Below are 23,724 nucleotides of genomic sequence, written 5' to 3'. Positions count from 1 at the left end.
AATATGTAATGGGATATTTTTACCCATCATGGTGGGAATATGAAAGAAAAAAGCAGAAGGTAAACGAGAAGGGACTTTATTTAGGTTAAGCAGGTGACATTTAAGCTGAGACTTGAGGATTAACTAGAAACACTCAGGTGATGATTGCGGTGCAGGGGCTGGAGGTGTAATCTTTCCAGGAAGAGGAGATAGCATATGTTAAGGTGCTGGGGCAGGAAAAAGTTTGCCCTACATAGGGAACTGAAAGAAGGTTCATGTGGCTGGTGTGGAATGGGATGGGGCCGTGGTGGGGACCGGGTCATGCTGAGCATGGGCATGGTGAAGTAGAATTTAATTATAACCTACGAGTAGCTATTAAAAGGTTAAAGCAGTGTGACATGATCTAATTTATGTTTACAAAAGATCACTAGCTGCTGAGTGGAGAATGAATTTGTGGGAAGTAATAGTGGATCTGGAGAAGAAAGGTGATGGTCTTTTGCATTTTGGAACATCTTGTGTTGGGGATTTTTTTTTTCTATTGTATTTTATAATTGGGCACTGCTGGTGTATGGGAACAGTTAAGTTTTATATATTGGTTTTATATTCAGCAACTTTTGGCTCTCTCTTATTAAGCTCATAGTTTAACTGAAAATCATAATGAGTTTTCTATATAGTCAGTTATTCTGTTTCTTCAAATGAAGATATATATTTTTTAAAAATCTGTTTTCTTTTCTTTGCCTTTTTTTTTTTTTTTTTGGTAGCAGCGCATTGAATGGGACTTCTAGTTTGCTGTTGAGTATACCACACTGATCCCAATCCTGGTGTTAATGGGGGTCTTCTCAATTCCCACTTGCTACATATTTTGATGAATGCTATTTATCAGGTTGAGGAAATTCCCTTCTATTCCTAGTTGGCTAAGAGTTTTTATTTTATTTTATTTCTAAAGTAGAAAGTCAGAGTGGACTTTTTTTCAGAATCTACTTATATGATCATAGATTCTCTCTTTTCATTTGTAATGCGGTGAATTATACAGTATTAATGAATTTTCCATGTTGACCTATTCTTTCTCATTTCTGGGATAAATATGTTTGATACTATTATCGATTGGGATTAAGTTTGTGAGTAATAGGTCCTCAATAGTGTCTTACTGTTTTTCCATCTCATTAAAAAAAAAAAAAAAGGCCTGGATATAGAAGTGAAGTGTCAGGATCCGAGGCTCCTTCTGTCTTGCTGCATTTCCACCCTTTGTGTATCATTTCATATCCAAGGAGCCGAAGGTCAAGCTATAGCCATCCTATCTGCATTCTGAGCAGTAGGAGGGAAGAAGAGAGAAGAAGAGATGCAGCCCTTCCTTTTAAAAAAGATTTTCACCTACATCACATTGGCTGAAACCTCATTACATGGTGATATCTAGCTGCAAGGGAGGCTGTGGAATAGACAAAGAGAAGAATGGGTATATTGAACTCTAGAAATGTTGGTCGCAGACTTGCTTTATAATTTATATGTACCTTGCTGGATTTTGTAATAGCTATTACTTTATTTAAGATTTTTATATTTCTGTTCATAAGTGATATTGGCCTACTATTTTGTCTTTATTGTTATTATTCAGTTCGGATTTAAGGTTATGCTAGACTCCTAAAATGAGTTTGATAGCACTCTCTGTATTTTGTTCTCTGGAACACTTTGTGTAAAGTAGGAATTATCTATTCCTTAAAGGTTTGGTAAAGGTTGCCTATGTTTCTCAGCCTTATGCCTTTTGGGGTAGGAGAAACTTTTTGAACTACAGCTTCAGTATTTTTTTAGTGGTTATTGATCTAGTCTGGTTTTATTTTTCTTCTTGAGTTAATTTTGGTGATATATATTCTTCTAAAAAATAGACCAGTTTACAAAAATTGACAATTTTTAAAAATTTTGTCACAAATATTGTTATAGTATTATAATTTTATAAACTTTGATTATATCTATTGGTTATGCCCTTTTTCAGTCTTTCCTCCTTTTCTTGATGAGTCTTGCCTGAGGTTTGTATATTTTATCATTTAAATATATTTTTAAATTAAATTTTATTAGTATTTATAAAACTAGCTTTTGGTTTCAGTGAGCATCTCTATTATTTATTTCTCTTTGATCATTAATATTTTTTCTTCTATTTTCTACTTTTGTGTTATTATATTCTCTTTTTCCTACCATCTTTGCCATTTTTTTCAGTCTTTTGAACATGATTTCTTATTTTCTAACATGTGTTTTTAAGGCTATAAATTTCCTTCTAATAAATTGCTATAGTTGTATCTCATAAGTTTGGAGATGCACTATTTTTATTGTTTAGTTTGAAATGGTTTGTAACTTCCATTGTAATTTCCTTTTGAACCATTGAATTATTTAAAAAGATTTTTTTTAGTTTTCAAATGTATTTGGGAAGGGTCTACCTTTATACTATTGAATGTAAATTTGCTACATTGTGGTCATAGTATGCCTTCTGAATGATAGTCATTCCTTAGAGTTTATCGAGGCTTCCTTCCTCATATGCACACATATATGATCAGACATATCAATTATATTTTTCAAATGTTTATCTTTGACTTTTTGGATGTTTGAGCTACCATTTCTGAGAAAGGTGTGTTAAAATGTCTCACCATGATTGTGGATGTATCATTTTCCTTGTAATTTTCTTATTCTTAAAAAAATATTTTTATTTTAGTTTGAGAAGGTGCTATTTAGAATTATTCAGGCTTATGACTATTATTATCTTCTTGGTAGGTAGGCGCCTTTATCATTAAACAGGCTGCTTTTAATCTTTGCTAATGGTTTTTGCCTGGAAGTCTGTTTTGCCTGATTTTATTGCTATGGCTGCTTTCTTTTAGTCAATTTTCCTATTTATCTTTTTCCGTCTTTTATTTTCAACCTTCCTACATCCTCCTGTTAAGATGTGTTGCTTGTAAGCAGTCTGGAGCTAGAGTTTAGTAGACCTATTTCATCCACTTAATATATATTTTGATTACTGATTTACTTGCATTTATTTCTATCATCTCTTTAAAAATTATCTATTTGATATGCTTTTCTTTACTGTGCTCCTTCACTACTTTTCTGCCTTCTGTTCAACAGTTCAGATTTACTTTATCTCTTTTTTTTCTTCCACTGTTTGAAAGTTTACATTTTAGTAGCAATTTTTTTCAAATTTTTAACAAAGATATTTAATTTTATATTTTTCTTTTTAAAAATTTATTTATTGAGAGAGAGAGAGAATGTGAGAGCAATATTGATTTGTTGTTCCACTTATTTATGCATTCATTGGTTGATTCTTGTATGTGCCCTGACCAGGGATCGAACCCACAATCTTGATGTATTGGGACAATGCTCTAACTGAGCTACCAGGCCAAGGCTTGGTTTTATATTTTTCTAAAGAAGTCTAAAATTAGTCATTATTTCTGTCCTTTTTAGGCACAAAACAAGTACCTTGGAACACTTTAATTTCCTTCTTAACTCCCTCCTCCCATTTCCCGTGTTATATTTATCTAATAGTATTTTGATTACACCTCTTTAAAAAACTCTTCTAAATCAGTTGTTGCTATATCTTTTATGGTTTCATAGTTCAGTTTTACAAACAGTTTTAAGAATTTATGTGTTCACTGTTGTTTGTTACTGCCCACACCTTCCTCATGGGTTCAATTTCCTTTATGCTGAAGCACTTCTTGAGCTTGGGCCCAGTTTTAGAGTTATATCTTAGCTGGAGATTTCTGTATTTCACTGGTAGTACTCGTTTGAACCCCACACCCACACACAAAGCAGCCTTAATGTTTTGTTTTCTCAGCATCTTACTTCCTGGCCACTTTTCTGAATCATGATGTGAGTTTTCTAGTCCAAGTTTGTAAATGAAATGACCCTTCTTGGCTGCTGCCTTTATGCATGAGGTCTCCTTCCAGCTCCCCAGAATGCACAGACGTGGGGTCTCTTCTCTTGTTCTCCCTGGCTGTTACCATCCAGACTCTAGCATATGTCTAGACTGACATTCCTCTGCTTCATTTGGCTTAGATTCCCGCTCACTACTCGTTTCGCATTTCTTTTTGTTTCTGGTTACCTGAAGATTTCTCTTTTTTATTTCAAGCTTGGCATTATAGGCAATCCATCTTTTTCACTTTATTTTATCCAGCATTTCTATATGCTTAAGGGGTGGGCGGGAGCTTCCTAACTTGGTTCAGTCTACAGTATTGATCAGTTGTCTGGACTAGGCTGATAGCAGAAGAATCAGAAAGAAGGGGACCAATTTGGGAAGCATTTGGAGTGAAGTCAGGAAGGGCAGGGACAGGCAGACAGTAAGGTCTTCCTTGCTCTTGTGTAGGTGCTCAGGGAGGTTGTGGTGGGGTGGGCCGGAGATGCTGCTGGGTAAATGTCTAAAGAACTCAATTACTTGTCACAGGTGATCACACTGGAAATCCAGAGGGGGTGACAGGTGGGGAGAGAAGAAATCTGGCACGTCTTTCTGGCCAGGCTCCCTTGCTTGTCTGCTGAAGGCATCCTTAGCGATACACCTGCACTGTCCTTTCTGTCCCTTATGTCCCTGGCACTTTCTGTCTGACTTACCACACACCATGCCCCAACTGGTACATAAACGCAAGCCATGAATACCAGCAGCCTTTCTAGGCAAATATCCAGGACTAGGCCCCCCACCCCCCTGCTGCCACCCCGTTTTCTTGGGCTCTCTTGTCCTTGCTCCTGTCTCAGTGGTTCCAGTATCTGTCTCTTTCTCTGTACTTTGGTTTTAAAACTTGCCAGGGAGGAAGGGCCTCTCTTTTCTGCCTTTCAGGGTGTTCCTCTCTAACCTATTGGGTGAGGAATTCAGATTTATTGCTTCTGATATGGAGGAGTCATCTCTGGATCCTTCCAGTTGCTCATCTCTAGTGGTGATGGCTTAGAAATACACAGGGGTGGGAACTGGTGCCCCTACAGTTCCATCTGCACTGCACCCTCACCCAAGGTCATGGGTCCACAGATCTTTACTGCCTCCCTCTTATTTGTCGATTACTCTGCTGGGCACTGAGGATACAAAGGTGAGCAGAACCAGACGTAGCCTCTGCCCTGGGAAGCTTATGGCCACGTTCATCTAAGAACCTCATATACATGAAGTAGAAGTTACAGCAGTGAAAGGTGCCACAAAGGAGAGCTACGCAGGTGATGAGAGTGTATGGTAGGGGGCTTTGACCAGCCAGAGTGGTCAGGCATGGCTGCCCTGAGGAAGTGGCATTTGAGGGACGATCTGAGAGGTAACTTTGGGAAAAGGGGAAAAAGAACATTCTGGACAGAAGGACCAGCATGCACTAAGGCCCTGTGGTGAGAGGGAGCATAATTAAGAAATAGTTTCCAGCTCTGTATTAGGGCATCCTACCTTCTTCCCAGACCCAGCACACACTGGGCCATGATAAAAGAATGCATTAAATGTTCTTGCTGAATATTAGGAAAATGTTCCTGGGGCCCTCTGAGAACACAGAAACCATGTGATATTTGCCTCTAACTCTCTCTAACTGGGGGATCCCCTGTATCTCCCATTTCTAGATCCCTCCTCCCATCCCACCAAGATCTTATCTTAAATTCCAGATTTAGCAAAAACAAAACAAAATAAAACCTCCAAAACATCCAATTAAATGTTATTATCTGATACATTATGAATAATTTTTAGTGTATTTTCCAAATAGTGCATGAGACATACTTACACTTAACAGAAATTTTCTGTTATTTATTTGAAATTAAACTGTATCTGACAACCCTGCTTTTATCCACTTGTGCCCCACGAGGGCCACCTGGAGAACTCTGTACAGGAAGGCCATCCTACTCCCAGTGCCCCTTCCTTGGCATCATGGTCATTTCTGGCTTTGGGACCTGGGAAGGGCGTGTGCTGAAAGAACAGAGCCCCTGGAGCCCTGGGGAAGAAGGACACTTCCATCCGCATGAAGTTATGTTCCAAGGATAGTCCTGCAACAGCAGGGAGCTGCTGGCTGACCACAAACCCTGGGCACGGACCCTGCCTCCATTCTTCAGCCATCAACTCCAAGATGGTTCCTGGTTGACCGTCACGACTCTACTTAAAGTCTCCCACCCTATCCCCACCTTGGGGACCCTGATCGGTTCCATATTTAAGCTCTTAGATGCTTTCTCAAAGTGGGAGCTAGTAGAGTGGCTGAGCATTGCTGAAATATCCCTGCCCTTACTCCTCCCTGCCTGCTCCCCTCACACCGCGTGCCAGCCTGCTGCCAAGTACTCCTGGCAAAACCTGCTGACAAGTACTGGATGTTGAGCATTCCTTGGACACTGTGTCTTTTGGGATGAGCCAGTTTTTTTTATTTCCCAGAGCCTCTTGTGCTATCCCTTAGAGCAGGGGTCCCCATCCCCAGGGCCATGAGCAAAGCTCGCCTGAGTTCTGCCTTAGAGAATCACAGTAGAAATGTCTCCCTGAAGTGACCATGCTAACAACTTCCAGAATCATCAGAAATGTGATCCTTGTCACCCTACAGGACTCAGCGGTGGAGGAGGCCTCTTCAACTTTATCAAAAGGCTTGCGGAGAAAATATTATAAAAGGTGTTGGGAATTAGTGACAATCTGTAACTGAAGCCAGCTTCTACCCTGTGTTTACAGCTACTGGTGAAGACCACAGCAAATACTGCCAAATGCAAAACTAAATAGGAAGATAAGCCCTGGACTTCACTACCCTGAAAATGCATCTGTTATAGTGAGGATTAGATTTGGCCGTGTATTACAGTAAAACCCCCAAGTGACAGTGACTTAAATATGATGGAAGGTTTTTTGTTTTTTTTTTAAGGGAGGGGAAGGGAAGGAGAAAGGGAGAGAAGTATTCATGTGTGATTGCCTCTTGCGCTCCCAACTGGGGACCTGGCTGAAACCCAGGCATGTGCCCTGCCCTAAGATGATAGAAGTTTCTTTCTTTCTTGCTTAGAAGTCCAGAGAGTCAGCTGAGGGCTGGTAGGTGCTCTACAGTGTCAGGACCCAGGTTCCTGCTATCTTATTGCTCCTCCCTCCTTAGCCTTTGGTTTCCAACTCATGTTCCAAGGTGGCTGCTTGAGGCCCAGCCATCATGACCAAATTCCTCTCAGCAGGGAGGGGGAAGAAACAACGAAGGGCATTTCTCCTTTTAAGAACATTTCCTGGAAGTCGCACAGATCACTTCTGCTTGTGTCCTGTGAGCTAGAACTTAGCCACATGGCTACATCCAGCTGCAAGGGAGATTGGTAAATGAATCTTTACTTGAAGTGGACATGTGTCCAGCTCAAAACTGGGATTTTCTTAACTAAGGAAGAACGGATGTTGGGGATGATTTGTGGTCTCTACCATCCTTTCTTCCAGTCAACCAGTCAAGTGACATTTAAGGATGAACAACTGCCCTATTTAGTAAGAGAGAGAGAGATAATATGCAAATAAGTAACTGCAATACAATGTGATATGGAGTATAAAAGAAGTTTTATTCAGAGTGCTGTGGGGGAACAGATGGAAACAATCAACAGCAATCACAATAATAACTACAATGCCCTAGCCGTTCTCGGTGCTGCATTCCCATTCTTTTATTTGTCCAGCTTCCTTTCCTTTCAGCAAGAGCTATAGTCCTTCCTGCCTCTCCCTATAATAGCCAACATTTACAATGAGCAGACCATTCTGAGTTTCTTACATTTATTATCTCATAACAATCCTATGAGCAGGTACTATTATCATTCTCCTTTATCAGTGAGGAAACTGAGGCACAAGCTGTGGAAGGCTGGCTCCAGAGTACATGTGCTTAAGCACTCTGCTAGGCTGCCCCTCCAAAGCTGCTCATTTTTATTTCTTCCCTCACCTCTTCCCCCCCAAATATCCAGTAGACAACCACTCTACCCTGTTCACTTCATTGTAATGGCTGAGGTTATCTGGGGGGTCCTCTCTCCACTTGCAGACCAACCCCTAACTCACTTGCGTCTCTTCCCTTGCCTCCTCCACCAGTCCTGACTCAGGGGTGAGGCATCTGTTCCTGATTAAAGACGCCCTTCGCCCTCAGTCCTAGGGGGTCAGTGGACTGTAGTGGTTTAAGAGCTGGCCTCTGCAACCAGACTGTACTAAACTGATAACTGTGATCTTAGGAAGTCCCTTAGCTTGTCTAAGTCTCAGTTTTCTCATCTGTAAGTAGGGGTGGTACCAACATCCCTATCATGGGACTGTTCGTGAGGATCGAGCGTTTTTATTCATATACAGTGCTTAGTACGTACTAAGTGCTCAGAGGGTGTTGGGGTCCCCCTAATTTCTGATTCTTTGGACTACCAGCCCTCTCTTATCTATCTTCAATTGACTTCTCCTTACAGGTTGTATTAATTTCCTATTGCTGCTGTAATAAATTACCACAAATTTAGTGGCATCCAATAGAATGTATTTATTATTTTATATTTCTAGAGATTGGAAGTCTGAACTGGGTTTCACTGGACTAAAATCAAGGACTGATCCCTTCTGGAGACGCAGGGAAGAATTGCTTTGTCACCTTTTCCAGTTTATAGACGGTTCACATTCCTTGGCCGATAGCCCACTCTTGTCTTCAAAGCCAGCAATGGCAGGCTGAGTCCTCACCTGGCGTCACTCCAGCCTTGAGCGTATCGTCCCAACTTTTTCTCTGACTGGTTTTCCTGCTTCCACCTTTCACTTATAAAGACTCCTGTGATTAAATTAGACACACGTGGATAATCCAGGCTCTTCTCAAGAGCCTTAAAGTAATCATATCTGCGAAGTCCCTTTTGCCATGGCAGGTAACATTCACAGGTCCTGGGTATTAGGACATGGACCTCTTTGGGCAGTCATTATTCTGCTTACTTCCCCCAGACTCCCCCCCATGCCACCTTGGGATGTGGCTTGTGAGAACCATCCTAAACAAAACACTCTTCCCTTCTTTTCCCCAGATTTATTGAGATGCAATTTGTCAACCATCAAAATCTCCCTTGAAGATACACTGTCTTCTCTCTTCCTCCCTTCTCAACAAGCTCTTTTCAAGAGTTGTCTTGCTTAGTTTTCTCTGTCTCCTGACAACCCCTGCCTTCTTCCATATTGCCAAATCAATGGACACCTTTCCTTCTTAACTGGCTACATTTTTCTTGTTGATTGCTCATCCCTTCTTGAGACCCACATGTCCCCTATCTGCCGTTAGGTGTCTTGTCCTGGTTTTCTTCCTTGTCCTCTCTGGCTTGGGAACCTTGGGGGCTACACTATCTCCATGCCCTGAAATGTCCAGGTTCCCCTGGGATTTTGTATCTTTGTTCCATTGCTCTTTTCTTGGGTGATCTTGTCCCACACTTCTGGCTGTAAATGCCACTTGCACAAGAATGACCAACCCCTCCTTGTGTTGGGCAACTCTCTGTCCCCTAACTGGGAGTGTCAATGAAGATCTTGATTTCAGTAATCCCATAAACTCAACTTCTTTGGGCTTCCTTGAAGTAGACCCAATGAGAGAGCTCCATGAAATACTGACTGAGAACCATGAAGCCTGGGGCACTTATGCTTCTGTTCCAGACTGTGTAGCCTGTTCCATCAAGAGAGTGTGGTCCTCTCAGGACCTCTGAGAGGACAGGTGAAAGGCAGCAAGCCCAGTGGTGCCAAGGGACAGATCCATGTTCCATGGGGAGAACAGGAAAGCAAACAGGGAAGGCAGGTCTTCAATACTATATTTATTGGGGCACGCCCCATCTTTTATCTGTGTAGTTTGCAACTTCTGGAGTCCTGAAGGAGCTCAAAGGCACAAAAATATTCAAAGGGAACCAAAGTGCATCCTAATAGTTCAGTTAGACACACAAGACTCTCACTAGAAACGCAGAACAGTTTAATCAAATGGTGAGACTATCTCTAAATGCAAGAAGACCGCTGAGGGAGCTATGGTACACAGGGTGGTCTTGGGGGCAGTCTGGAGATGCACAGAGGAAGAGGAGACTTGGGCAGAGAATGGACAGGGAGCAAGGAAGAGGGAGGCTGTTTCAGGCAGAGGAATAGCATGGGCAAAGGCTTTGAGTCAGGGCCAGTATAATCTACTTGGGGAACCAGGAGAATGCATTGGGTAGATGCTAGCAGAGGAAGCTTGACCTGTATCTGGTTGGCAATGGGAAGCCATGGAAGAGGTCTGAGGAGGGGAATGAATTGAGCAGAAGTCAACTTGAGGAAGACTACTCCAGTTCCGGGTGGATTGGTGAGGGAGTGTTGGGTCCCAGATCTTAAAATATGTAAGGTGTAATTTTATAGAGAGGAGGGACCTTGGCAATTCCTGGTCCATTGTTATTGTTTTATATATAATCTCTAATCATATGTTTTATACACACACACACAAACACACACACACACACACATAATTAGATGACTTAGCTGGAGGGTGTGACTTCCTAAAAGCACATAGTGACAGGACCAGCCTTAGTACTCACGTCTGACTCCTAATCCAGTGCTCTTCTGTGCTATACTGAGCAGAAGCAGAGATATCTGAAAAGAGGTAGATCCAATAGTCAAGACAGGGTGATGCAAGTCTGGACCAGGGCAAAACAGGGCAGACACCAAGGTGAAGATCATGTGGGAGGTAATGTGATTTATTCTTGCTTTCTCTCTCTCTCTGGGTGGGGGCTGGGACATAGGGCTTGTTGGATACTGCACATGAGTGCATCTCTTTTTCCTGGGTCCTGCAGCATCCTTCTGGGCCTGGTTTCTATGGCAACTGGCTCCCAGCAGGCAGCCCGCCAGCTGGAGGGAACCAGGCAGGCAAGACAGGCAGGCAGGGAGGGAGAGAGAGAAGGCCTGGGCAGCAAGAGGAAGGCTGGAGTTGTGGGGGTTGGGAGAACCTACTGGGAAGCTGGAGGGGCCCCTAGAGCTGGCTGTCAAGCCCCTCTCTCCTGACCATACAAGGGCAGAGGTTGTTTAGGACACAAGAGACTTTCTTTTATGGTCATTGAATTTCCAGACTTCAAACTTCTGTCTACCTCTCCACTCACCCCCGCGTCTTCTGACTCCCACTTCCAGTATTGTTTGAACCCCCCCCCCCCCCCGACAGCCTCATGCACCTCAGGGGGCCACTGACTTTTTCATAGAACCCAGAGGTGGGGGGAAGAGCAAGGCTAGTTGACTTTCTGTTTTGTATATGATTTGCCTATTATTAACTCAAAGACAAGAAATTTCCAGGCCTTATGTCATTCCTGCCAACAACTTAATTCAACTCCATTGGCATCAGCTGACTGTGTCTGGCCAGGCTCTGGGCTGAGCCCTTGTGGTCCCTAGAGAAGTCCTCCCAGCTGCTGCCACCTCCCTTCCTCCCAGCTGTTCCAAGGCAGTTCTTCCTGATGTTCTGGCAGCTGGTGCCTTGGGAAGTGCTTGGGCTGTGGACAGAGCTGCAGCCCTGGGTCCAAACCCTGGCTCTGCTATTAATACTTTGTATCTGGGGGCCTATGGGCCTCCCTGGGCCTTAATTTATTCATGTGTCTGTAAAGCCAAGGACATATCTGTACATCTGGTGTAAATTAGCAAAGACATAGCATTTGTTAAAATGCTGCAACACTTCTGTGTTCATTGGTAAAGAGCCACCACCCTGGCCCCTCCCTAGCCCCTCTGGTAACCTCCCCCACCGCCCCAGTCCAGCTTCTGAAGGCATTGCTCTAGCACTTGAGCTGTGTCTGTCCCCACTGGTGTATGCCAGTAGTTCTGCGCATGTTAAATGTTTTAAGTATCACCCTGTCCAGAGGTGGTGCAACAGGTAAGTATAATATATACCCACCTATCGCAAGGAATAATATAGTTAAAGGTTGTGGATCACTTTGTAGGTTTCCTTTCTCATCCCTTTTCCTTTTAGTCTGGGGTGGGAGTAAAGGCTGGGGTGATACTCGTGAGGGCAGAGATGACAGCCACGTCTCTCACCAGGCGGGCGAGGTTCAAGCGCTCCAACAGTGTGACAGCTGGCGTGCAGGCAGACCTGGAACTGGAGGGCCTGGCCGGCCTGGCCACAGTGGCCACAGAAGACAAGGCCCTACAGTTCGGACGCTCTTTCCAGAGGCACGCCTCTGAACCCCAGCCAGGGCCCCGGGCCCCCACCTATTCAGTCTTCCGCACGGTCCACACGCAGGGCCAGTGGGCCTACCGCGAGGGCTACCCACTGCCGTACGAGCCGCCGGCCACCGATGGGTCACCAGGCCCTGTCCCTGCCCCCACCCCCGGCCCCGGGGCCGGACGCCGTGACTCCTGGATGGAGCGTGGCTCACGTAGCCTCCCCGACTCAGGCCGCACGTCCCCCTGCCCGCGGGATGGCGAGTGGTTCATCAAGATGCTGAGGGCGGAAGTGGAGAAGCTGGAGCATTGGTGCCAACAGATGGAGCGTGAGGCGGAGGACTATGAGCTGCCCGAGGAGAGTGAGTGAGAAGACTGCATGGAGGGATCAAGACCGGGGCGGAGGGGCAGCAGCTCCGTAGAAGAGCTCTTTTGTTGGAGGGGAGGTTGAGGTCCTACAGCTTGATTCTCTGGCACCAGACCTTGATGGGTCCCCATTGGCAGCAGGGCATTCTGGGAGCTCTTGGAAGGAAACAGGGAGCAGCTTTAGAAGCTAGGGCTTTGACTTGGGAAAGTGATCGGGCTAAGCTGCCAGAACACCGACATGGCAGCAGCCACCTTGACCTTGGGCTAGCTCCAGTTTGAGGGAGCAGGGCTTCTAGGAGATGACTCCTAGTCCAAGACACCAAGTCCACGGGGGCCAAGGGAACTCTTCCCATCTGCGCTGGTGTAGGCATCTGGGCCAGATCCAAGTGGTGGGACCAGGATTTAAGGCAGAGGGGCAGGCAATGCACAATGTCAGGTCATGTTCGAGGCATAGATGAAGATTAAGCCAGGAAGACGTGCCCCTCCCCTGCAAGGTCAATCTGGGGGGAGAGAGCCTCACCCCAGAGTCCCCAATTGACTGCATAGTGGCTCAGACGACAGGAGTCATACACATGAAATTATTTAGCAATTCTTAATGAGTTAAGGAGGTGTACACTGGTGAGTGACACAGTTCAGCCAGTAGGTGGTCATGGAGCTAGTGCCTGCTCAGCCATAGGGCTATGGGGTTAGGCTGGAGCTGGTGTCCTCTGTTCTCTGACCTGAGAGTATAAGCACTCAGGAAATGTAGGTTGTAGGAAGGAAGAAGCATCAGTGTCTGAGGCTACAGTCTCCCTGGTGAAGTGGAATAGGAGCTGCTTGTTAGGAAGCTGAGGATGGAGTGGGGAGGGGGCAGGAAGAGACACAAAGTGTCAGATAATGGAAGGGTGAGGGTCAGGGCAGACTTCCTGGAGGTTAGGGAAGGAAATGCATCATCCTCCCCCCCCCCAATCTCCTTCTGCTCCCCAGTCCTGGAGAAGATCCGCAGTGCTGTGGGCAGCACACAACTTCTCCTGTCCCAGAAGGTTCAGCAGTTCTTCCGGCTGTGTCAGCAAAGCATGGTGAGTTCCCCTGGGTGTCGAGCCTACCAGATGTGTGTACCTGGTGTGACCCAGCGTGTGTGTATGCCTGGACGTGAGGCCAGGTGTTTGTATCCAAGAGCGGGAAGCCTGAGCTTTCTTGATTCCCTGTCTCCTGGTCCCCACCCCACTCTCCCAGCTTGAGCTTCCTGACTGTGAGGGTGGGCAGGGCTTTCTCTGGTCCTGGCTGGGGCTCAGACTTCCCTGACTGGCTGCCTCTCCTGTTCCCTCTCTCTGCAGGACCCCACTGCGTTCCCTGTGCCCACCTTCCAGGACCTGGCGGGTTTCTGGGACCTCCTGCAGCTCTCTATAGAGGATGTGACCCTCAAGTTCCTGGAGCTACAGCAACTCAAGGCCAACAGCTGGAAACTCCTGGAGCCTAAGGTGGGGGAAGGTTCCTCCAAACCAAGAGTCCAGACCCTGGAAAATGCCCTTCCCCATGGAGGCATATGGTGCGGGGGAGTGGGGGTGGGGAGGTTGGAGATAGGAGAAGAGACCCATAGGCAGCAAAGGCAGCCATGGATAGGTAATGGTGACCATTTTCTTCCAAAATGATCACACTCTTGGTCACTGCTGTCTGCTTTGCCCCAGTGTTTATCACTGCCTAAGCTGGCGGAAACCCGAGGTGGCAGCAACTACCTTGACATTGGGCTAGCTGCAGCTTGAGAAAGCAGGCCTAGAGCTTCCCGAAAGGCGAAGTGCCCTCAGCTCAAACCTTGAGAGTCTCTTAAAAGCCATCATCTCACTAGACCTTGTCTGTAATGGGGCCTCAAAGCCTGGTATGTGACCCCCATTGCCTTGCCTGGTCTCTCTTGACCTGGAGTGAAAACATTTACTTCCCAGAGGGAGCCAACCCTCTGATTCGAGTTGTCAAGAATGGTGCCACCAAAGGGCCTTCGAATCAATTCTTAAAGAAAAATATGGGTTTTGACCTTGTGGGTACACCTGGGGCTTCAGGTGCTGGCACAAAGAAAGAGCAGCTTCTAACCGCTCAGAGCCGCAGGAGGTTAATCCTGGGAGTTGGGGGTGTGAATTGGGAGGTCAGGTGAGACCCCGCCCCCAAACTGAGCCCCGCCCCTCTCCCGACAGGAGGAGAAGGTCCCTCCGCCGATACCAAAGAAGCCCTCGCGTGGCCGGGGCGTGCCGGTGAAGGAGCGCTCCCTGGACTCGGTGGACCGACAGCGGCAGGAAGCGCGCAAGCGGCTCCTGGCGGCCAAACGCGCCGCCTCCTTCCGTCACAGCTCGGCAACCGAGAGCGCCGACAGCATCGAGATCTACATCCCCGAGGCCCAGACCAGGCTGTGACCCGCCCGGCCTGCCCAGTCCGGGCCGGGCCCGTGGTTTTCTACCCGTACTGTACACCCAGCGTCGAGGTCACTGTGAACGCGGGCCGCCCCGTGCGCCCGCCCCGCCGGCACCGCACGCCCCGGCCCCTCCTGCCCGTCACACTCTCGTGGGTTTTTTACCTTCCTGACCCCACGCGAAGGCGCCCGGGCAGGGCTGGGGGCCGTGCCTCTCCGCTCTGCGCCCCCAACTGGACCCCCCTCCTTCCTGGTCCGAGGCTTCGCCCCCACCTCCTACCTATGGGTACCATCTCTGCCATTACAAACCCCACCCCCCCCTACGGGCCAGGCCGGGCCGGGTCCCCCATCTGGGCTCTGCGTCCACCCCACCACCCCGCGGGGCTGGGCTTCGTGGGGATCAGCTTCGTGGCTTTTTATGAAGAATCCCGAACCCCGCCTAGGAGCCCGCCCCACCCTTCCAGAGGCTCCACCCTCAGCCCTCAGCCCACCGGGCCCAGGGACCACAGTGGCTGGACCAACCCAGGACCAGGGCGCCTGGGCCTCTCTCCTTTCCCAGATGCTGGGGATGAGAGATGGGGGCTTCCCCTCACCACACCTGTGGCTGTTCCCACATCCCCTTGAGTATCCCAGGAAAAATAAAACTGCAGAACTGCACTCAAGCCGGCCGCTCTCTTCTGAAGAAGCCACCTCTGCGCTGTGCATGGGGGACTTGGGGTGGAGGGAGGAGAGGCAGGGAGCCCAAGCTCTTGGTTTGGGGAGAGTCAGGATTGCTTGAGCCAGCTGGGGAAAGATTCCGCTCCCTGGGTGGCCACAGAAGGACCTGAGCCCTCCTGGAGGTGTTTTACTTCACTCCTTTCCCTTTCTGCCTCCCAGTCCTCCAGGGTTCTCCCAGAGAGGGGAGCCCAGAGCCAGCCCAATGCCTTGCACACAGCACATGCTCAATAAACAGGGAATGTGGTTATTCTTTGAGATGGACAAATATTGGTTTCCTTTCCCCTGAGGGCCCAGTGTTCCCTCTGCTCCAGTCATTCCTGATCAGCAGCAGAAAAACTTCAATTTAGGGCCAACGTATTTTCTGATGCCTCCTAGGGCTGGACACTGGTGAGAGCAGAGAACAGAACTCTCCTGGGAAGCTAAATAGCAATCCAGACCTAGTGGTGATGGCTAACATTTATTGGAGACTTACTGTGGGTCAGGCAAAGGGTGAGTGCATTACATGAATGTGGCTCATTTTTATGACAGATGAGAAAGCGGGAGCTCAGGAGAGGTTAAGTGACCTGTCTAAAGTCACAGGGCTAAGGGTGGTTCGACCCAGGTCAGACTAACCATGAACTTTTTGCTCTACAGCCTTGCAAGCCCAGGAAGGGTTTGATGATATATCTACCCAGAAAGCCACCTTTCCCTAAATAAGTCGCTGGGGTTGATGTGTCACCCTGAGGTAGGAGGAAAAGCTTTCCAAGGGGTTGGCTGCTCTTCTGAGTCACACTGGACTAGTCAATTCTCATTTATTTATTCAGCAAATATTTATCAGGAATCACTGTTGGCATCCAGCAACACCAGGGAGATGGCCCTGAACAAGTGTAGATTCTACCTTTATGGAGCTTGCAGTCTTATGGGAAAAACCAGTGAACAAGCAGATAAAAGATAAGGCTGAGTACTGGAAAGATGGTAAGGTACTAGCCACTGAAGGAGGGCTGGGGCTGGGAAGAAGGTCCCAAGATCAGAGAACAGCTGTGCAAGGGCCTGGAGAAGAAAGGCATTGGGAGTGCAGGGGCTTGGTCACACTGGGCAACTCAAGGAGGGTAGGCCTGGGTCCTGAAGGCCCAGGGATCACAGTGGCTAGACCAACCCATGGAAGGGTTTTGAACAGGAGAGTGGCATGAACAGATACTTTACAGGCTGGTTTGGGAGACTGCCTGGAAGGCAAGAGGTTATACACACTCATATGAGACCACTGGAAGGTGAAGAGGGCCCCCATGGGATCCAAATTCCCCAAAGTGAATCAGCTTCAGGCTGATCTCAGATTCCTGCCCAAGACTTAGTGCGTATACTCTCTGCCCTCAGAAGAGTTTTTAACAAGTGCTCCAGGTGACTGTGATGGGCATCTAGGTCTGGGAACACCTAGATTGGATGACTGCCCAAAACTTTCCACTAGAAAGGCTCATCTGTCTATTTCTTGTAGACTTGCAAAGTGAGGCTTTGGGTGGGTCATTTCACCTCTCTGAGATTGTTTCTCATCTCTAATATTGGGTCATGGGTGAGTTTTGAACTAGACAATCCTTAGAACAATCCTATGAAACAGGTATTGTTATCACCACCATTTTCCAGATGAGAAAACTGAGGCTTGGAAAGGCTAAACTACTTACCCCAAATCACAAAGCTGGGAAGTGGCTGAGTCTGAGTTTAACCTTCTACATTATATGTTTTGTTTTTTTTTTTAAGTTTTTTTTTTTTTTTTTTAATGGGTCTTTGTCTTTTCCCAGAAACTGGGCCAGCTTTCCCAGGACCATGAAGTATATATATGGGAATGGACAGGGAGAAACAGGTCAGCATCTCAACTGTGTGGTCAGCTTTCTACAGACAAGATTTCTAAAGTCTCCCTACATGGGGCTGATGGGTGGTAGTCTCCTTTGGGTACTGTGGCCTGGGTCGTGCTGGATAAGTGCAGGATTAGATCCACTCCCTATGCTTGAGTTGCTCGTAGTCTGGCCATAGCCAGGCACATAAACAGAAAGGTACAGTATAAAGGGAGACCTACTCTCTCAGAAGAGCTGAAGAGACTGGGGAGCATCCAGGGAGTCTAGGAAAACTTTCTGCGAGAGGGTCCTTTTGACTTGGGTCTTGCAGGTGAGTTAGAGTTTTGTAATCAAGAAAGAGAAGGGAGGACATTTATTGAAGGCAAAAGGAGTAGCTTGGGCAAAGGCATGGGAGGGTATGTGTGGGGTATGATGGGCAGGAGCAGAGATTGAAGAGAACAGGGAGGAGATGTGACTGAAAGGGACCCCTGGATGGGGGGAGGGTTAAGCTGGAGATTTCATTTAAATTTTATTTAATTTTTTGAAAGACCCTTTAGCCAACAGAATGGAAATGCACTGAAAGGGGAAATGGAAGGCAGGGAGACCACTGAGGGAGTTGCTAAGGTGGTTTAGATAAGAGATAATAACGATTAATTTGAGAGACATTCAGAAGGCATAGGTGCTATGCATAAACTGGATCTTGGGAATAATGCAAAGATGAAGAGACTTTGAAGGTGTCATTTAGGTTTTTGGCTTAGTGACTAAGTAATGCCACAAATGGACATAGGACATTACAGAAGGGGACATAGATTTGGAGTACACTGAACATACCAGTGACTATTTACTGAGCATTTAGGAAATGCTGAATACTGCGCCAAGCACTTTATACACATTAGGCGACGTAGTACTCAGAACAGTCCTAGGGGGTGGGTACTATTACTGTCTAATTAAAAGCATAAATAGCTTTTCTGAGCTTTGCAGTCAGCAGAACCAGGATTTGAACCCATGTCTATCTGATTCTTAAGTCTTGAGCCCTACTACGTTGTGCCTGATGGGACTGCTAGCCATCACTTGGGACTCAGCTCAAGGGCAGGTTCCTCTGGGGAGCCTTCCCTAATTCTTTCTGGGCTCCTTCTCTATGCCACTTGTGCATACTTCTGTTGCCACATTTCTCACACTCTATTGATATTTTGTAGACCAGTCTGTTTGCCCATCAGTCAGAGAACTGAGGGTAGGTATTGTCCCAGTCATTTTTTTTGCATCTCTGATGCCTAACACATGTTAATTGGCTGACTGAATGCTGGTTATTCTAGGTAATTCTGTTCCCTTCTCCTCTCTACCTATTCAGTTAGTGAACAAGTTCTGCTAATGACAATTTCCTGCATATTTCTTAATGCTATTCCTTTCTCTCCATTTCCACTGCCAGAACTTAGCACTGAGCTCTTTGAGACTACAGAGGAAGGGTAATAATGCAGCCCAGGGGGCTTCTACGGTGGTATTCCTAAAGCTTGAAAAATGAACCGGAGTCACTTGGTAAAGAAGGGTGGGAAGGGCATTCCAGGTAGATGAAAAAGCATAAGTAAAGGCTCAGAGGTACGAAAAAATTTGGTCTGCATGGAGGACTAGGAGGATTTAGCATGTATTACTAATGATAAATGAACAAGCCTAGCTGAGACTAGTGGCATGAGAGCGGAAAGGCAGGGCTAGGTGGGAGCATTATGGAGCCTGAGCGTTGCCGTGTTTTTTCTTTTCGCAATAAAATAGACGTCTGTACAGGGAGAAGTGGGGACAAAGAGGAGGGAGTGAATACTTGTACCTGAAGGGTCAGGTAAAACTTAGGTTTTACTATACAGTTTCTGTTATTTGTAGACTAACAATAGTACCATTTATTTCTCTGCTTGCTATGTGCCTGGTATAGCACTTTACATACATTAATCTTACCTAACCCTCACAACAGCCTGTGAAATAGGTGTTACTACCTTCACATAAAAGAGGGAAAGGAGACTAAAACAGATTAATACTATTTCCAAGGTCACAGTTAGAAAGCTAGCTCAGATATGAAGAGTTCTTAAGCAATAGACTATATTGAGGCCAAGGATCAGGTCTTTTTTTGTGTGTGTGCGCTCACACCTGGGTTTTAGAAGACTCCTGTAAACGTAAGGTGAATTAATGAATGGATGACCTTTCACTTTCTCCACCCGAAAAGCACGTGATTACGTCACTGATAAACCTCCTAACCCCCAGGGGGCGTGTGTCTAACTCAGCGCAGCCGGATTCTGTTGCGGACGCCTGGCTTGCTCGGGTCCTTTGGCTGGAGCTCAGCCAGTCCCTGCGCTCCGACCGAGCCGGCGTTCGGTGGGCGGGGTCCCGGGCGAGGCCCCGCGGGCAGCTGGGAGGGGCGACAACGGTGTTCCCCGCAAGCGGGCGGAGGGCGGGGGCCCGACGCAGGAGCGCGGCTGCGGCTCAGGTGAGCACGCGGTCCCAGCCGACAGTTCCCTTCCCCGGGGCGGCTGCCATGGCCGCCCGTTGTCTTGGCGACGGATCCTAGCTTTGACCTCTGAGTTACAGGAGGGGTGATTACGACTGTCCGCTCCGGCCCTGGCCAGGCCCGACGGCACCCACTCTTCCCGGGGCTCGGGGGTGGAGTCTGGCCTCCCAGCCGGCCCTCTGCGTCCAGGGCTTCTCGGCCTCAGGCACGTGGGTGAGGAAGGACCCTGCTGGTGGGACAGGGACAGCGCACAGGGAGCCCAGCGGAGGGACATGAGTAGATACGTTGGACCCTGATCACACTTGCGCTCCCATCCCTGGTCCGGCCTCGAGGGACGGTCAGAGTTAATCTTCTACCCTCTTAGGTCTCCTCTGCCCTTGTTAGCAATTCTCAAATCTCAGACTGCAGATTTGAGTCTCTTCGGGCCTCCGGGCTCCCGGCACAGGGGCAGGTTTGCCAGCAACCCATTTGACCTTTACCGGATGCTCAGGCTCCCTTCAAGCTCGGCTGGAAACATGCGTCACAGTATTTGCCAGACACTTTTGCCTCTTTCATGTTGCCACCCTGGAGATGGCTTGTTAGAGGATCTCGCTGCTTGTAATCAGCAAAGGCACCTGCTGTGTTCCTGCTACCTTTCAAAGGCGGGCGGGTGGATTCCTGCTGTGGTTCTACATTAGTGGGTTGCTTGAGCTGTCGTTCGTTCATTCAACACATATTTTGGAGCATTTTATGCCAGGCCAGGTGGGAGGGATGGGGGACTGGATGGGGCGCATTGGGCCACAGATTTCGTCCTTGCCCTCTTGGAGCTTAGTGTTTTGAGGAATTCAGACAGCGGGGTAGGCCAGCACAGTGTGTGACACAGAGGGAGTGGTTATAAATGTTAACTAAAGGAACTAACTGACTTATTTGAAAATGTTTAGAATGTGAGTAGGGCAGAGAGACCTTGTGCTATGTGTGACAGGTAATACTTGTGGACTCTTATTATGTTTTAATGAAAATTGGAAATCTGAATGGAGAGTTGCTGTTTAGGGAAAGTGTTTCCTTATAAAGAGAGAACTTGCTCAAAAGCTGGGGAAGAAGATGGAGAAGTATTAGGTTTGAGATTTTTTAGGGGTGCCTCTTTGAACAACTAAATTTTATAATTGCACAAATCTCTGAGTATAATCTTAGAGTCTGCAGAAAAGGGAGCTCTTCTAGGTAGCAAAGTGCCAAGCTAAAGGGAAAAAACCATAGACGCTTTCCCCAAATTCAGGATTTGCACAGAAACCATACACTTTTATGCAGTGTATTCTTTCCACTAGAAAGAGCACAGGATTTGAAGTTGGAGGACCTGTGTTCAAAATCACCGGCTATGTCATTTCTAGTGATTTTGGGCACATTAATACAATGTCCCAGAGCCTTTGTGGCCTCAGATAGAAATCTTGGCTCACACCTCATAGAGGGGTTGTGAGGATCAGATGGTGACCAGTGTGTGAATTGTCCGGCCGAGTGCTTGGTGCTAAGATAGCAAGTGTGGAGGGGAATCTTGGATCTGCTGCATTTCCCCCCTGCTGATGGCCCATTATTGTCTTAGGTCCACAGAATGCTGGGATTTCTCCAAAGAGAACTGGACCCAAGGAGAGAAAGGGAGAGTGTCACTTTAGCCTTGGTGAGGTTTTGATTGTTCATTTTAGGCCAGAGGTAGCTAAGTTGCAGAGGTAGCTACAGGAGCAAGCGGAACGATCTTTTAGTTGAGACTTGGACAAATTACCTAATCCTCTGATAATGCTATCCATCTCAGGAGGTGGACATGACAGAAAGATTTCTTTCCGATTCTTGAAAGGCTGGCAAACTGTGGAAGGAAGGCCTGGGGTCAAGAACAGGCTTGAAGCTTTGTTAGGTAAGGCCCAGAGGTCCCCTCTTGGGGAAGTCTTCTCCCCTTCTCTAACAATAGAATCTTTTGACATTTTCTAGATTGTTTTAGGGACCCAACTCTTACATAAAGCCAAGTACCTTCTTGCATTGCTCTGCATGGGGTGTGTGCTCAGCACATTGTGCCAACCTGCCTGGTAAGTGGGGAGCCCTGCTAGGTGGTCCATTTGGTGGGGAGGGGGTGATGGCATCTCCCTAATGCTGCCTTGTGCTCTTCTGCAGATGCCATGTGGCCTGTGCTTTGGACCGTAGTGCGTACTTATGCTCCCTATGTCACATTTCCTGTGGCGTTCGTGGTCGGGGCTGTGGGCTACCACCTGGAATGGTTCATCAGAGGAAAGGATCCCCAGCCTGTGGAGGAGGAGAAGAGCATCTCAGAGCGTCGGGAGGACCGCAAATTGGATGAGCTGCTAGGCAAGGACCACACCCAAGTGGTGAGCCTTAAGGACAAGCTGGAATTTGCCCCTAAAGCTGTCCTAAACAGAAACCGCCCGGAGAAGAATTAACAGAGGACACAGGGCCCTATAGGTCCTTCTGTAGGCTGTGACTGGTCCTGCCACCATGTTGACCCAGCTCCAGAACCCACATCTGATTTGCTTTGTTGCTTGTTCTGGCCCATCTGGCACCACGCAGCCACACACACTGGCTGCTCTGCTGTGGTCAGGAAGACATACTAGCAGCTGAGGGGCCAGTGAACAGGAAGGCCCTGGTGGGTTCTGGCCTGCAGGCTGCATCTGTTGTATGGTGGCCACAAGTGCCCAGGCTCCTGGGCTTCTGGGTGCACTGCTGGAAGTAGTGTTATGACATGGATGTTGGCTGTCTGTCTCCACAGGGAGGCGGTTTGGCCTCATGCAGAAGTGCATGGGATGGGGTGTTGCCTTAGGAGAGTTTGCATGGGAAGAACTCATGGCTCCCTTCAGTCGTTTGCCCTGTCCTTCTTTCGGAAATCCTGTCCTACCAGCTCAGGAAGTGGGGGGTTCCCGTGGGAAGGAGAGCACTTTTCTGTTCTTGACAGCTCAGGCTGTTCACCTCAGGGCAGGTGAATTTGTGCAAAAATTGTCATCTTTCACCCCCCCCATCACTGTATAGTGCAAAACTTGATTAAAGTGGCATCTGAGAACCATACTAATCTAATCCTATCTTCCAGGTGGTGTTTGGGGTCTCCTTAGGAGCTACGCAAGTGTGGGCATTTCAGGGTAGGATAACATTGGCCCTTAACCAAGGCCCCCAGGATCCTGGGAGCTTTGTTTCACTCGTGTGGTTGCATGGGGTCCTGGAGGTGGTGGGTTCTGTAGGCACAGATTCCCAAGAACTTCTCTGTCATGATGTTACGAGGCTTATTAGACCTTTCAAAATCTAAATTAGAATAGACCAGGGAGCTTAACAGTTGCTATCAAGTTTTCCAATTTCACAAACACAGCCACTCACACACTTTTCCCTATAAAAGTAATGTATGTACTTTAAAGAGCATTTGGTAAGGATTCTTTAAAAAGGGCTGTAGTACGTACACTCCCAGGGCTCTAACACAATTAAAAGCTAACATTTTGCTGTGTTTTTAACCATTTCCTTGTTGCTAGTGGACATTTGGGTTGTTTCTGGTTGTTCACTAGCATAAACAGTGCAATGCATATCTTGTACAGGTGTAAGACTTTTCCTGCATTTTGGACTAAATGGTAGGAAGAGTAAATGGCATTTTGGATGAAATGGTATGAGCAGTTTTAAGGGTCTCAACACATTATACCAAATGTCTTCCCTAAAGGGCTGTAGAAGTTTGTACTAGAAGCGACCACTTAAGATGCTGCCAGTGAGGTGGGATGGGGAGTGAGAACCGAGGGCAGGAAGAGGCAGTGAGAACCTATTGTCTCATGAAATCAGCTGAGGTTTAACCTAAGTAAGCTTTCAAAGGCAAGTAGTGCACATTTGATGAAGAACGAACTGCCTTTAAAAAGAGAAATGGTGTCTGCCTGCTTCCTATCTCAGGATCTGAGGCTTGATGGTGTTAACAGGTGATGAAGGTAGACTTCCTGAACAGGTGGAGATACTAGCTGTGGAGTGAGAGGAGCTG

General features: G+C 47.2%; 2 protein-coding genes across 8 annotated transcripts in view; both read left to right on the top strand.

The window, feature by feature from the left end:
* DLGAP3 (DLG associated protein 3) overlaps nt 1-15,403 on the top strand; it is a 58,069-nt gene extending 42,666 nt beyond the window's left edge. For both annotated transcript variants that reach the window (XM_090269076.1, XM_090269075.1), the window contains exons 9-12: nt 11,876-12,360; nt 13,331-13,422; nt 13,681-13,824; nt 14,530-15,403. In XM_090269076.1, coding sequence (XP_090125202.1) covers nt 11,876-12,360; nt 13,331-13,422; nt 13,681-13,824; nt 14,530-14,745 — 937 coding nt within the window. In that variant the 3' untranslated portion in view covers nt 14,746-15,403. The remainder of the gene's footprint in view (nt 1-11,875; nt 12,361-13,330; nt 13,423-13,680; nt 13,825-14,529) is intronic.
* Nucleotides 15,404-19,572: 4,169 nt separating this feature from the next.
* On the top strand, nt 19,573-22,793 carry SMIM12 (small integral membrane protein 12). Of its 6 annotated transcripts, XM_090269069.1 has the most exons (4): nt 19,575-19,727; nt 21,322-21,396; nt 21,702-21,796; nt 21,882-22,793. In XM_090269069.1, the coding sequence occupies exon 4, from the start codon at nt 21,887-21,889 to the stop codon at nt 22,163-22,165; it is 279 nt and encodes a 92-aa protein (XP_090125195.1). In that variant the 5' UTR covers nt 19,575-19,727; nt 21,322-21,396; nt 21,702-21,796; nt 21,882-21,886; the 3' UTR covers nt 22,166-22,793. The 6 variants fall into 6 exon arrangements, with proteins under 6 accessions (XP_090125199.1, XP_090125195.1, XP_090125194.1 ...); XM_090269068.1 differs by lacking the exon at nt 21,322-21,396; XM_090269071.1 differs by lacking the exons at nt 19,575-19,727; nt 21,322-21,396 and adding an exon at nt 19,737-19,953.
* Nucleotides 22,794-23,724: the final 931 nt, after the last annotated feature.

The sequence above is a fragment of the Furipterus horrens genome, unplaced genomic scaffold (assembly GCF_987537825.1).
Source record: "Furipterus horrens unplaced genomic scaffold, mFurHor1.1.pri manual_scaffold_3, whole genome shotgun sequence".
Lineage (NCBI taxonomy): Eukaryota > Metazoa > Chordata > Mammalia > Chiroptera > Furipteridae > Furipterus > Furipterus horrens.
The sequence above is the reverse complement of the archived record's forward strand: the minus strand, read 5'-3'. Positions and strand labels throughout refer to the sequence as shown.

What these genes read in the sequence shown, in the direction of transcription:
- SMIM12 (XM_090269073.1), top strand. Translation starts at nt 21,887, where the DNA reads ATGTGGCCTGTGCTTTGGACCGTAGTGCGTACTTATGCTCCCTATGTC.